Source organism: Bufo gargarizans, chromosome 5, assembly GCF_014858855.1.
Source record: "Bufo gargarizans isolate SCDJY-AF-19 chromosome 5, ASM1485885v1, whole genome shotgun sequence".
Classification (NCBI taxonomy): Eukaryota; Metazoa; Chordata; class Amphibia; order Anura; family Bufonidae; genus Bufo; species Bufo gargarizans.
The window spans coordinates 307,244,819-307,259,654 of NC_058084.1; the positions used below are offsets into that span (position 1 = coordinate 307,244,819).

General features: G+C 47.5%; 1 protein-coding gene across 6 annotated transcripts in view; it reads left to right on the forward strand.

Annotated features, from left to right (window-relative positions):
• The first annotated feature begins 2,144 nt into the window (after positions 1-2,144).
• The window catches only part of ZCCHC2 (zinc finger CCHC-type containing 2), a 62,883-nt gene continuing 50,191 nt past the window's right edge, over positions 2,145-14,836 (forward strand). For 4 of the 6 annotated variants that reach the window (XM_044293123.1, XM_044293125.1, XM_044293124.1 and 1 more), the window contains exon 1: positions 2,145-2,910. In XM_044293123.1, the coding sequence (XP_044149058.1) occupies positions 2,311-2,910 (600 nt within the window). In that variant the 5' untranslated portion in view covers positions 2,145-2,310. The remainder of the gene's footprint in view (positions 2,911-14,836) is intronic. The other 2 variants (XM_044293128.1, XM_044293127.1) reach the window with 1 other exon arrangement.

Below are 14,836 nucleotides of genomic sequence, written 5' to 3' on the forward strand. Positions count from 1 at the left end.
ACCTTACCATCGAGGCCTTCTGCAATTTCGCTGATAAAGATATTAAACAATATGGGTCCCAGAACAGATCCCTGAGGTACCCCAGTGGTAACAAGACCTTGGTCTGAATATACTCCATTGACTACAACCCTCTGTTGTCTGTCCCTCAGCCACTGCCTAATCCATTCAACAATATGGGAGTCCACGCACAAAGACTGCACTTTATTGATAAGCCTTCTATGTGGGACAGTATCAAAAGCCTTACTAAAGTCCAGATAAGTGATGTCTACTGCACCTCCGCCATCTATTATTTTAGTCACCCTTTAGACTTTCTGCTCTCCCGCCCACCTGCTGATGACTGACAGTCTTCTACCTAGTTTTCTCTCTTTCTCTCTAGGAGAGAACTGCCAATCATCAGCAGATGGGTGAGAGAGCAGGAGATGATGAATAACCAGGACTCTGCTAAGGTAGATTTGACTCTTTTCAAGGCCTGGGCTGCAATGATTATGATGCTGGTTCTCGGCAACCACTTACGTTTAGCTTATAAATGACACACCGCTGAAATCAGCATTTCTGTCACTATTTTATGCTGCCCTCAGTGAAGTAGGAAAAATATTGATGACAGGTTCCCTGAAGGCTGGGTTCACACCTGAGTGTTTTACAGTGCGTTCCTACGCGCTGTAAAACACTCAACAAGGAGAAACAAATGCTTCCCTATCGGTATGGTTCTCACCTGGGCATTTTACAGTGCGTACGATCCCACTGTAAAACGCCCAACGCCCCAAGAACTTCAGGAGCTTCTTTGGGGCGTCTTGTCGCGCGTTCCCATACATAGACTTCCGGGAACGCACGACAATGGGAGTTCGCATACTACCGGAGCCGCGTATGTGAGACGCCGGAGAATCGCGCATACACAGCGCTCAGGTCAGGACGCTCAGGTCTGAACCGGCTGTTAAGGATGAACAGGCCACATAGGACAGGCTCGGTGCACCACTTTTTGGCGCTTATAGTGGAATTAGTGACATGCGCTGAAATTCATCAGGACAGGTGATAAGTGTCTGTTCTCAACAGCTGGACCCCCACTGGTCACCAGACCTGTGCTCCTCCGTCTCCCTCTATGAAGTGATGGTTGGAGATGTACTTCTGCTCCATTCATCTCTTTGGGACAGTCAGACTTTCTGAGCCTCAGACGTCTAGTGCCCATCTGCACTTTATACTGCCCGCCTTTCAATTATGCTAATCTGCTAATTTTTTTAAATATTTTTATGCAGTGTGGGCCATATATCCAATGGCCCACATATATCCAAGTAGTGTACGCCAAGTGCGTGGAAATACTGTGGTGTGAAATACACTACTGACTTCTATGGGCTGAAATATACACCCGTCTGAACGAGCCCTGAGGCTCTGATGATGTCCTCAGTGGTACCTCATGGCCCTACTGGCTTGTAAAGGGATCCATCAGGTTCTAATGAGGTGTCTAATATTCCATTGTTTCCCCGAATCTACGCTGGAGGAGCCAAATGCGAACACAGCCTAATGCCTGATCCAGATGGCCATGATAATTTTTTTTAAAAATATTTTTATTAGGCTTCATGTACACAAAAGTTGTTTGCTTCCGTGTCCGTTTTTTTTTTGCGGAAAAAAATAGAGCATGTCCTATTCTTGTCCGTTTTAGGCATTGTTACAATGGATCCGCAAAAAAAACACGGATGGCATCTTTTTTTTTTTTTTGCGCACCGCAAAACACATACGGTGGTGTGCATGTAGCCGTATGTCTCCAGTCCGTGTTCTGTAAGGTGTGAATTACACTATTGAGTTCTATGAGGCGAAATCTATACCAGTCTGAACGAGGTCAATACGCCCGGGAGAATATATCAGAATATTTTACTGCGAAATGCATTATTCAAATCTCGCCCCTGAAAGGGTTAAGAGCCCTAGCGGACGAAGCGTAATACGCGCCCTATTTATTAGGCGCCATGAGACAATTTTGACAGAATTGCCTCACGTTTTCTCCTTTAGCACCGGTGTACCGTGGCCATACCGGCGGCAGGCGGTAACCGTCACTATGGCAGTGCATGACGCACCAGCGCTGAGGGAACACTGCTGACTGAGGAGATAGAGAGGGCGGGGCGACCGGGATCCCGCGGGCAGCCAATCAGCGCGCAGAGCGCAGGACGTCACGGCTCAGTCTGTGGAACCCGGGGAAAGAGAACGAGCGTTCTGGAAGTCTGTCCAGGATCCTCCCCTCACACGCCCAGCGCCCGCTTCTGCGATAGAGTACCCGGTACGGGCGGACATGGCACCGGGCGTGCGTCAGCATCTGTGCTGATAATGCTCAAGATGAAGCTGCCCCAGTATAAGCAGAGCGCGTCGGATGAGGACGAAGGCGGAGAGCGGCTCGGGATGTGTTCTAGTCCCTGCAGCCTCTGCCCAGCCGCCGGTGGTGCTCCGGGGCCGGGCTCCCTCCAGAGGGAAGCGGTGTATGAGTGGTTCGTGCAGGCGCTGGGCCCGGCGCAGAGACTGGAGTTCACCTGCGGATTACTGGACTTGTGTAACCCGCTGGAGCTGCGCTTTCTGGGCTCCTACCTGGAGGACTTGGCCCGCAAGGACTGCCACTATCTGCGGGACTACGAGAGCAGAGCCAACGGCCTGGCCGGGGAGATGCTGGGCGACCTGGGGGACCCCATCATTCGCTCCCGCCTCATAGTCTTCCTGGCGCTGCTCAGCTCCGAGAACCGGGACGTAGCCGGCCGCCTCTACCGAGCGCTGCTGGCGGGCTGGGACGAGGAGGACCGGGAGCCCGGGGAGGAGCTGCTGCTTCTCTTCACCATGGCGTCCCTGCACCCGGCGTTCTCCTTCCACCAGCGGGTCACCCTGCGGGCGCGCCTGGAGCGGCTGCACGAGGCCTTGTGTGGGAGAAGCCGCCCTGAGGTAAGTCGCCATGTGCGGCTCCTGTCAGGGTTGTGGGACTGGTGCATCCTTCTGTTGGGAAATATACAGAGATATATCTCCAAGTCCCTGGGTCATGTGTGCTGCTGCAGCCAATGACTGACCTCAGTGGAGATGTCTCCAAGCGGGACTTCACTGCTGGGTCAGGGACCACTTGGTGACATGTCACCGCTGCTCTGTTCAGAAGAATGGAGCGGGTGACTGAGACTTACATTTTTATTTGTCGACAGGTACAACGTGCCATTGGGGACAGTTAAAGTCCCAGCGGGTGAACAACCCCTGTATCCCCCTGAAGTGAAGAACAGGCAAGTACTTATCTCACTGATTCCTTGACTACATCGGGGACAACATGTCACTGCTGCAGCCGATCTCTGGGTGCACTGCTGCCGTGATTGGCTGGAGCAGTGACACTGGCTGGGAGAACCCGGGTGGCAGCATGGAATCTGTGGGGTAAGTACTTACCTGCGCTTTATTTTAGGCAGATTCTCTTGGCCCCTTTAACGTTCCTCTACCGGTCGATACAAATACTCTGATGGTATTAAATTCTAGGGTTTGTGTGCAATAAAAACGGGTGAAGTTGTTGGTCATTTTGGGTGTGTGTGTATATATAATTATAAAAAATAATTCATATTGTTATTGGAGTTTTTGGGAGAAAAACCAACCCGTAAATCCACTTTTTTTTTTTTTTTTTTTTTTTTTTAACTCCCCGTGTTGCGCGATCCTTATTCTGTGGATTGTCACTTATCTCTCTTGTCCCCCTAGGGAATTTGAAGCTGAAGTTACTTCGGGTGATGGACCAACACGGGGGGGGGGGGGGGGGGGGGCGTCGTCGTCTAAACATTTTAGATGCCACGGTCACCACTGAGGGTGGCGTCTAAGGGGTCAAACAGTGGAGAACTCCACCGTTAGTGAGGCATCTGCATTCAGACTGTGCTATTCCGGAGAACCTATTGAAATAGGCAGATAAGATGGGGACGCCCCTAATTTAATGGCACAGAGACACCTTTTTGAGTCAGGTATATATTTTATTTTCTAACATTTTATTAAAAAAAAACTAACCAGGTAGCGTCACTAGCAGATACATGGCAGTCCCTTTCCACAGCATGGAGCCTATATAGATGGCCTGCTGGCACAGAGAAGTCCACCGAGTAACATGGTACAAGCATTTCCTGACGGCAGCAGTGCCAGCCTGTGTCACCATTGCTGGTGATCACAAGGGTCCATGTGCACCCTCCCATCCAATCTGATCCGTACCTTTCCTGTCTTGTACATTGGAATAGAACCCGTGCTGGGCTTCTCCACATATGTCTGGAGGGACAGGTAAAACAATTTTCTTACATGATCATCACGTGTTGGTGTTTCTACCTGGCACAAGATGGCAGTCATGTCCAACCATCTACTAATGCCACGGTTTTAGGCTGAGCTGGCAGGAGTTTTGTAGAAGGAATGCAACATAATAGGCGTAGTACATAGTGACCCCAAAATCCCACTGAAGGTGTTTTTTTTTTTTTTTTTTTGGTTCTAGACCTTCTATGAACTTATTAATGGGGGTATTTCATTCATCTTGTTTGCCAGAGAAGCAACCTGTTCACCGAGGACATGCTTGGGTCAGACTCGCAGGTTCAGTCAAGTGACCCTCTCACATTAGACACAAAGTTGCAGTAGATCCAGAGGGTATTTTCTGTAAAGTTATTCCAGATTAAGACCGAAGTGGCCGTTACGTCTGTGACAGATCCTGCGCAGGCCTCGCAGCAAGGTCCTTTAGGCCTCTTGCACACGACCGTATGTCACGTGTGAGCGGGCCATATGTCCCAGAGCGGCATTGATTGGGAGCACACAGCATTATAGATTACAATGACTGTGCACGTCAGGCCACCCGCTGGACTATTGTCCCGCACTTATATGATATTATGACAATAGCCCCGCGGGCGGCCCGACGTGCACAGCATCATTGTAACCTATGATGCTGTGCGCTCCTGTGCGCACGATCAATGCCGCTCTGGGACATATGGCCCGCTCACAGACCGTATATCTCAGAGGGCATGCGGCCGTGTGCAAGAAGCCTTGGAGTACATTCACACGACCGTATGTGTTTTGCGCTCTGCAAATTGCGGATCCGCAAAACACGGCTACTGGCCGAGTGAATGTAGCCGGCCCCATGATAGAAATGCCTATTCTTGTCCGTGATTGCTCTTTTTTTTTTTTGCGGCCCCATTGAAATGAATGGGTCCTCACCCATTCCGCAAAATTGCGTAACGGATGCGGAGCCAAAAATACGGTCGTGTGAATGTACCCTTAGGGTATGTCTACGTGTCAATTTTGTCTGCCAGAGCTGTTGCATAACTGAAGATAGCAGTGCATTGGGGCTGCCATCATACTCAATGGGGTCGCAGCGTGACTTGCACTTTTACAGCAACACAAATATGGCAAAGTATCCAGCAGTGTACGATTGCTGCGTGTCACTGTCGCACCTTTTCCTCCCCTTTGAGATTGACCTTCAGCTGTCAGGGGACAATCATGCTAGAATGAGGACCCCCCTCAGTGACCCAGGACTGAGCTCTATACAGCAATCAGGAGAACATGGGTTCGGTCTGGCGCTCCAGTCTGAGGGCTAGGTGTTCACCCTGGCTTCTTTTTGGCAGTGATGGGAAGATGAATGTAGCGGCAGTGCGCAGTGTCGTCAGAGCCTTGGAGATCCTTGTGTATAGCAGAAAACAATGATCAAAGAGAAACGCCCATTTAACCTCATCTGCCATCAGTGTCAGGTGCAGGACCCACCTTTGAGACCCACGCCTATCTCCATAACTGAAGTGAATGCCATGGATGTCCCAGATGGGAGTACCCCTTTAATGTTTGTTACAGTAATCTTCCGTTTATTCGTATCTGCAATCATTTGTGTGATCGCCTCTGTCTCCTGTGTACAGTGCAGAGGACGCACATTTACATGAGGGGATATGCTGCCGAGAAATGGTCATTTTCAGGACATGATGAGATCAAGGACAAATAAATTGGTGCTGGTCATTACACTGGACAGCGACTGGGAACTAACTGCATGAACGTCTTCTGTATGAGGCAGGATTGCTCCGTTCCTTCAGGATAGGTGGTGGGGCCTGCTGGCTCATCAGGTCTTCCCATGTCCTGGTGCTATTTTCACCTTCCACAGACTTGAATGTGATTTCTGTGGAGCCTTCTTTTAGCCCTTGTAAAAATGAGTGGTGGAGTAACATCTGCAGCTCCTGTGACATAACTGCATACCACCGCTCACAGGAACGCTCTGATATTGGGCCTAATGGGGCCTCACTCTTTCCTTCCAGACATTCCAGGGGACCCAAGGCAGCTCTCTACAACAGCCATCTTTTTTTTTGCTTAGCAAGCCTCAGTGCTGGTATACAGCGTGTGATTGGAAGTCTGAGCAGTCTGACACAGTGAACAAGTAATTTAGTAAACTATTTACTGACTGAGGTTTTTACTATCCATTATCCTTTAAGGCTCCTCGTACACTAGAATTTTCCAATAACATTTTTTTACCTATAAAAAAAAAAACTGAATATGCTCTCTTTAGTAGGGTAGCTATGCTCTCTCTAGGGTAGCTATGTTTTTATTGTGTTTAAATAATAAATTATATTTTTTTTCCTTTTTCCCTATAGTAAAAGAGAGGGCTGGGTCATTTTGGCCTAAATTCTATATCGCGATATAATTGGAAACGTGCGATATAACGATATATTGCGATACATTATTTTCTTCTGTATGTTTGCAAATTACAAAACTGTTCACAAAATTTTTAAGATGTGTATTGTGTAACAGATCTTTTTCCAAACAATGTAAAGATGAAGTGTCCCCCATCCAGCGCCATTGCCACCATCATCCATGTCCCACAGCCAGTGACGTCGGCCCCATGCCATAGCCATTCCCCCCCCCCCCCACCCCCTGTTAGATTCGGGCCCCTGCTAATATACTTACCTTTCCTGCAGGTTGCACGGCTAGCTGATGGAGTCCGCAGGGGACGGACTTCGTCTTCTTCCCAGCATGCACTGGGAGGGACCTGACGTCACACACAGCATCAGCCAGCGTGCTAATGATGTGTGCACAAAATGCCCTTGCCAGGGCAGCGCGGTACAGAGTCGGGAGGCCACAGAGCGGTGAGTTAGATGCTTCTTCAATTCACTACCGCTCCGTGGTCATCTATTGCGATATGGCGTTATAGCTAAGATCTATATCGTTGCCCGAATTTATGATCGTTTATATCGCCCACCCCTAGTAAGAGATGTCTGTGTGTGTGTGTAAAAAAACAAACAAAAAAAAAAACGCAAGCTTTTCTTATTTTGTATAGACCTTCAGCTAATATTTGGAACTGGCATTTTTACCACAAAAAACACTTCTAAAAACGCAGTTGTGCAGAAAAACGCCACCAAAAACCAATATGTGAAAGCAGCCTTATACAAGCAGGATGTCTGACGGCTGTCATTTTTAGCACAGTCCCCAGACCGCCATTGTAACGTATTTAATAAGTTCTAGTGCAGACTTTTAAAAAACAGAATATTGCCCCCTCCACGCTGGTGCCCCCACAGCAGCGCATCAAAACCTCCATGTTATATTCCCTTCAGGTATCACATTTCCCACATACATTACCCAGCAGAGTCTCCCCTAACAAGCATCTAATCCCCAGAAACGGCACCAACGAGATGCTAGTATCCTCCAACCCCAGACACCCCCCAATAGCAACACAAAAACTGTGCCCCCCCCCCTTTTTTTTTTTTTCTTTACACCAGTTGGTCAAACTCTTTTAATACCATTGCCACAAGTCTGACTAAAAGGCAGGTACAAGAGGCTTAGGCCTCATTCACACGTCCATGTCCGTGGTATGACCAGAACTACATGGTCTGTGTATCATTCGTGACGCTCTCCGTGATCCATCTGTCTTTGATTTTGTGGTTTTGTGAATTGCGATCCATGTGGTATCCAAATTACACGGGCGGTGCTTTGCTGAAAATTTCCAGAGCATCTTCTATCAATGATCCGCGAAATCCATGGACCTAACGCCAATGGCATCCATGTTCTGTGGTTTTCACGGCAACGTAGACTATAATGTGCATAATGCATCTGTAATCACAGACAAAATAGGGCTTGGTTCCATGGTGTCGCCACAGATTCATGGTCTGTGGAAAACCAGTGATGTGTGAATGCACACATTAAAGTCAATGGATATGTGAGTGGTCTGAGGAGACCACGGACAGCACACGTACATCAATCACTGACATGAATGAGGCCTTCAAGATAATCTGTCAGCTAGGGGTGCACCGAAATGAAAATTCTGGTCCGAAACCGAACCGAAAATTCAGGATACCCCTTGACCGAAACCGAAACTGCCTTTTTGCCCAAATACTTTTAAAAGACCCCCCACCCCATAACAGTGCCATCCACAGACCCCCCCCACCTCATAACAGTGCCATCCACAGACCCCCACCCACCCCATAACAGTGCCATCCACAGACCCCCCCACCTCATAACAGTGGCATCCACAGACCCCCACCCACCCCATAACAGTGGCATCCACAGACCCCCACCCACCCCATAACAGTGCCATCCACAGACCCCACCCACCCCATAACAGTGCCATCCACAGACCCCCACCCACCCCATAACAGTGCCATCCACAGACCCCCCCCACCTCATAACAGTGCCATCCACAGACCCCCACCCACCCCATAACAGTGCCATCCACAGACCCCCCCACCTCATAACAGTGGCATCCACAGACCCCCACCCACCCCATAACAGTGGCATCCACAGACCCCCACCCACCCCATAACAGTGCCATCCACAGACCCCACCCACCCCATAACAGTGCCATCCACAGACCCCCACCCACCCCATAACAGTGCCATCCACAGACCCCCACCCACCCCATAACAGTGCCATCCACAGACCCCCCCACCCACCCCATAACAGTGCCATCCACAGACCCCCCCCCACCCACCCCATAACAGTGCCATCCACAGACCCCCCCCCACCCACCCCATAACAGTGCCATCCACAGACCCCCCCCACCCACCCCATAACAGTGCCATCCACAGACCCCCCCCACCCACCCCATAACAGTGCCATCCACAGACCCCCCCCCACCCACCCCATAACAGTGCCATCCACAGACCCCCCCCACCCACCCCATAACAGTGCCATCCACAGACCCCCCCCACCCACCCCATAACAGTGCCATCCACAGACCCCCCCCCACCCACCCCATAACAGTGCCATCCACAGACCCCCCCCACCCACCCCATAACAGTGCCATCCACAGACCCCCCCCCACCCACCCCATAACAGTGCCATCCACAGACCCCCCCCACCCACCCCATAACAGTGCCATCCACAGACCCCCCCCACCCACCCCATAACAGTGCCATCCACAGACCCCCCCCCACCCACCCCATAACAGTGCCATCCACAGACCCCCCCCACCCACCCCATAACAGTGCCATCCACAGACCCCCCCCCCACCTCATAACAGTGCCATCCACAGACCCCCACCCACCCCATAACAGTGCCATCCACAGCCCCCATTGTACAATTAATAGATTAATAGAAAATAGCGGGGAGGAACTGGGAGGAGGAGCTGGGGGCCGGTGCGTTCACTGTTCTCCGGCCCCCAGCTCCAGTAGTTATAAAATGTTGTACAATTAATAAGAAATCTATTCATTTGGCCCCCCTCTGCAGTATTACATTCAATACAGCCACATCATACTCACAGGGCTGTCATCTTAATGCTGGCCGGCCGGGCAGAGGAGCGGCAGCGTCACAACTGACGTCATGTGCCCGGCCTACTTTCTGAATGAAGGAGGCGGCGCAGGCATGTGACGTCAGTCGTGATGCTGCCGCTCGTCTGCCCGGCCGGCCAGCACAGCCCTGTGAGTAGGATGTGGCTGTATTGAATGTAATACTGCAGAGGGGGGCCAAATTAATAGAATGCTTATTAATTGTACAACATTTTATAACTACTGGAGCTGGGGGCCGGAGCACAGTGAACGCACCGGCCCCCAGCTCCTCCCCGCTATTTCCGGCCGATATGTAAAAATATCGGCAGAAACAGATTAGGTGCATTCTCGGCCGCCGAAATTTCGGTGCACCCCTACTGTCAGCATGATCAACCCTATAAAAACAGGCATAGTGCCTAGGGGTGGGTGATATGGCCCAAAATCTATATTGCGATATAATTTGAAGCATGTGCGATATATATCGCGATATAGTATTTTCTTTATGTACACAAAAAATACAAATTACAAAACTGCCAAAGACATGTCCCCCAGAGCCATTGCCATCAGCCCCACTGCCATTCTTTGCACATAGACCCCCCCCCCCCCGATCCTCCAGCCCCCCTACCCCCCCCAGAAGAATTGCTATACTTGCCTTTCATGCAGGGTGCTCGGCTTGTCGGCAGTCCGCAGGTGGTGTCGCGTCTTCTTCCCAGCATGCATTGCAGGACCTGACGTCACACACAGCGTCAGCCAGCGGTCTGACGCTGTGTGCACGCCAGGCCCTGGCAACTACAGTACAGCGCAGTGCGGGGTCGGGAGCCGGAGCCACCGCGGTGAGAAGGTTCGGGTTCGTCTATTCACTACCGCTCCTGATCATATCGTTGCACAGATTCATATCGTCCATATCGCATATATCGCCCACCCCTAGTATCTGGTAGGGTATGCTGATCTTTCTTTCTTTTGTATGTTGAATTATTGCAGAGAGACCCCCGTTTTCATTCATATGCAAATGATAAAGTTTGAGCTCCGAATGGCTGGCCGGAGCCCTTAAAGCTCAGATTTATCTAGCCCTGTATTCCTTCGCCTAGTCTGCTCAGTGACTCGACGCTTGTGCAGTGGATACGATGCTGCTTCCCAAGCTTCGGAAGCAGCAGCTGATCTGTTGCGCAGTTGTGGAGTCGGCCCAGGCGCTTGGGGGGACTGTGCAGAGTGCAGCGGCGTTACCTTTCTTTACCCTTGAAGCTTAACTTTTTTTTATTTTAATAGATTTAATTAGCATGATCAACCCTTCTAGGTAGTATCTGATTTAGTTTGGTTGACCCTGCTGACAGATGCTCATTAAGGCCTCATGTACACAATCATATTTTGTATCAGTGTCCAATCCGCATTCATTCTTATGGGTCCACAAAAGACAAAACCCGGAAGTCATCCATGTGTCCTTTCTGAAAATATCAAAAACGTACCAGACAGCTCGCGGTCCTCAAATTTCGCTGCTCTGGAAGGGGCAGACATCTTCATTTTCAATCCATGATATTCTTTTATTCCTTAGCAAAATTACAATACAGGACGCATTTCGGCCCATCCAGCCTTCCTCAACTGCATAATACTAAGTAACACCATACCAGATTAAATAGACACCTAATCATGTCATCAATGATCAACAGAAAATCACTTAACTATGTGACAGAATGCATTCACCTCGCCATAATCCATGTTCACCAAAAGGTAACAGTCCTCCACTTTATGTTCGCGACATCGTAATCTGTAAGGGAATACATTCTCATTAAAAAATTTAAAAACACATCATCTCATAATCCCTATTTAAGCCTCTAGGCTGTAAAGTATCTAGAGTATGGATCCAAAAGGCTTCGCTTTTGAGAACAGTTTTTTTGAAATCGCCTCCCCTTCTCGGCTGATGCGCCCGTTCTATCAGCTGATACTTTAACTGTGCAATTGAATGTTTTTGAGTGTGCAAGTGGTAAAGTATAGGCAATAGGAGATTCTTGTGCTTACTAATGCGGTCTTTTACCATCTGCATTGTCTCCCCTATGTATAACAGGCCACAAGGGCACTTTATCAAGTAGATTACGTATAGTAAGCCTTGATCTTATAGGTTTCCCTGTATGTGGGTGATAGAAATATTGGCCCTTCTGTACATTGCATGCAGTGCAGACAGGGGCATGTTCCACTTTCTTGGCATTGTATAGTAACCCTTGATCTTATAGGGCTTCCCTGTCGCCAACTTTCGTACACTTGACTATAAGATGCTGGACTGCAATCCTGTATTCCGAATAAAAACTAAGATCCTGGACTTGGTGATGGGTATAGACATCGGGGAGTTGTTAATGAGAAGTTATGTGAGTTTTTGATTCATCGTTCACCAGTGACGCCAGTGTTTTACTGATAGATCCTCCAGGCTGACCGATTGTGGCCTCGGTCGATTCCGTGTTGTCAACCTTAACAATAGTCTTAGAGAGGACACTGACGCCGTTGGTGAAAAACACTGCTTCCTTTTTGTTGGATACTTCTCAATTTCTACGTCCCAGAAGATTGCTGGCTTGTCACCATAGATGTGGTCAGCCTATATACTTCTATTGAGCACAGCAAAGGTTCGGGGGCAGTGACGTTGATGTTGCAATCGAGTCATTATTCTGTTGAACAGCAGCAGTTTTTTGTGGATTTATTACGGTTAGTCTTAGATGAAAATTATTTTTTATTTGGTGCTGCTAATATATATATATATATATATATATATATATATATATATATATATATATATATATATATATATAATTTTATTTTTTTTTATTTTTTTTTTCTCTCGCAGCAACAGGGTACGGCAATGGGCGCAAATGTGGCCCCGCCCTATGCAAATATTTTTGTAATCTTTTGAGGAACTTTATGTTTATACCAGTGAATACTTTCAAGAGTCTGTAATAGTCTGGAAGAGATTCATTGCTGCCATTTTTGCGTGTGGGCGGGGCCACTCGCGCCCCTCTTGCTGTTTTTTGAGTATCTGCATAATATATGGAGTGAGCTTAAATTCAGTTACCAAATTCCATACATTTTCTGGATGTGATTGTGATGAAACAGGAGGGGGGATATCTATGCACTGACCTGTACAGAAAGTATACGGATAAAAACTGTGTTTTACACCATCAGAGTTCACACCTGACTTCTCTTAAAAAAAATAAAAATAAAAAAAAATAAATAAATTTATCCCAAAATCACAATTCATGAGGATCAAAAGGATAGTTTCAGATCCAGATACACAAAATATGAGGATGGAGGAGATGGAAAAACAGATTTTTACAAAGGGGTTACCCTGAGAAAGTATTGTTAGAAGTTAAAAATGATAGAAAATTCCGAGAAAAAATGACAGTTTTGTGCAGAAGTACCACCCTTATAATCACAATTTTGATAACCTAGTGCGTAAACACTGGCATCTCCTGGTAAAATCATATCCCGCTGTAGAAGAACTTAAGACTCCACCACTTATTTGTAATAAGCGTAGCTCCAATTTAAGGGACAAATTGGTGCATGTGGACATTGGCAGTACAAAAAACCATGGCATGCCAAGAAAGTGGAACATGCCCCTGTCTGCACTGCATGCAATGTACAGAAGGGCCAATATTTCTATCACCCACATACAGGGAAACCTATAAGATCAAGGCTTACTATACGTAATCTACTTGATAAAGTGCCCTTGTGGCCTGTTATACATAGGGGAGACAATGCAGATGGTAAAAGACCGCATTAGTAAGCACAAGAATCTCCTATTGCCTATACTTTACCACTTGCACACTCAAAAACATTCAATTGCACAGTTAAAGTATCAGCTGATAGAACGGGCGCATCAGCCAAGAAGGGGAGGCGATTTCAAAAAAACTGTTCTCAAAAGCGAAGCCTTTTGGATCCATACTCTGGATACCTTGCAACCTAGAGGCTTAGATAGGGATTATGAGGTGATTTTAATGCGAATGTATTCCCTTACAGACTACGATGTCACGAGCATAAAGTGGAGGACTGCGTTTCCTTTTGGTGAACATGGATTATGGCAAGATGAATGCATTCTGTCACATATTTAAGTCATTTTCTGTTGATCATTGATGACATGATTGGGTGTCTATATAACCTTTATCGTAGTACTTAGTATTATGCAGTTGAGGAAGGCTGGACGGGCCGAAACGCGTCCTGTATTGTAATTTTGCTATGGAATAAAAGAATATCATGGATTGAAAATGAAGACGGCTGCTGGGATTATTTTTTGAATCTTTCTGCAAATATGACAAGAATAGTAATTTCTAGTAATGGGAGTGAGACAAATGCAGATTGCACACAGAAGGTGTCTGTGTTTTCGGATCCGTGGTTTGCGGACTGCAAATTGGATATGGTGGTGTGCATGAGGCCTAAATGCCAGCTTTTACTGCCGTAATAACTGCATAGGACATCACCAGCACACCCACCCATTGGCTGTCTTTACAGGGGCCATTGACATCTAGTGGTGGTTTTGCCACCTCTGGTGAAGCAGAAGCACTTGGTATTGTAGCAGATTAGCCCAAGTTTTCCTGTATCTTAATTGGGAGAAAAAAGATGCCACAATAGAAGCGGCTAAAGCACACTGTCAGTGTGTAACCGACATCTGGTTGTAGGTTCTCCAGTATACATGCAGGATCCACCTTGTGAGCGCTATAGTTGTTCCCTGGTTTACAGAAACATGGTAATGAGATAAAAGATGCCCAATGTAATAGGTTCCTTCAATGTATCTAAGGAGTCTGAGGTTTTCTCATTTGCTCAAGTTTGTATGTGCAGCTGGAAGGACAATCTAAATCTAAGGGATCTGGCGGCTGATCATCTTTCACCTCTTTTTGTCACTGGTGCATTTCATTCCCTTGTCGCAGTAAATTAGGACGCTTTTAGTGTGTAAGGCAACAAATGCAGCCAAAAAACTCAAGTAAACTGAATCTCGAGATTAAAATCTCAAATTGAAAAATATTAGATGTTGCATTGACTGTCTGTAGTGCCAATGTTAACCAAAGGTAAAGCATTAAGAAAACGCTAAAGTGTATGTGTGTGTGTGTGTGTATATATATATATAATATACACACACATTACATTACATTACAAGGTCTGCACTGCTTGCTTGGTATCAAACC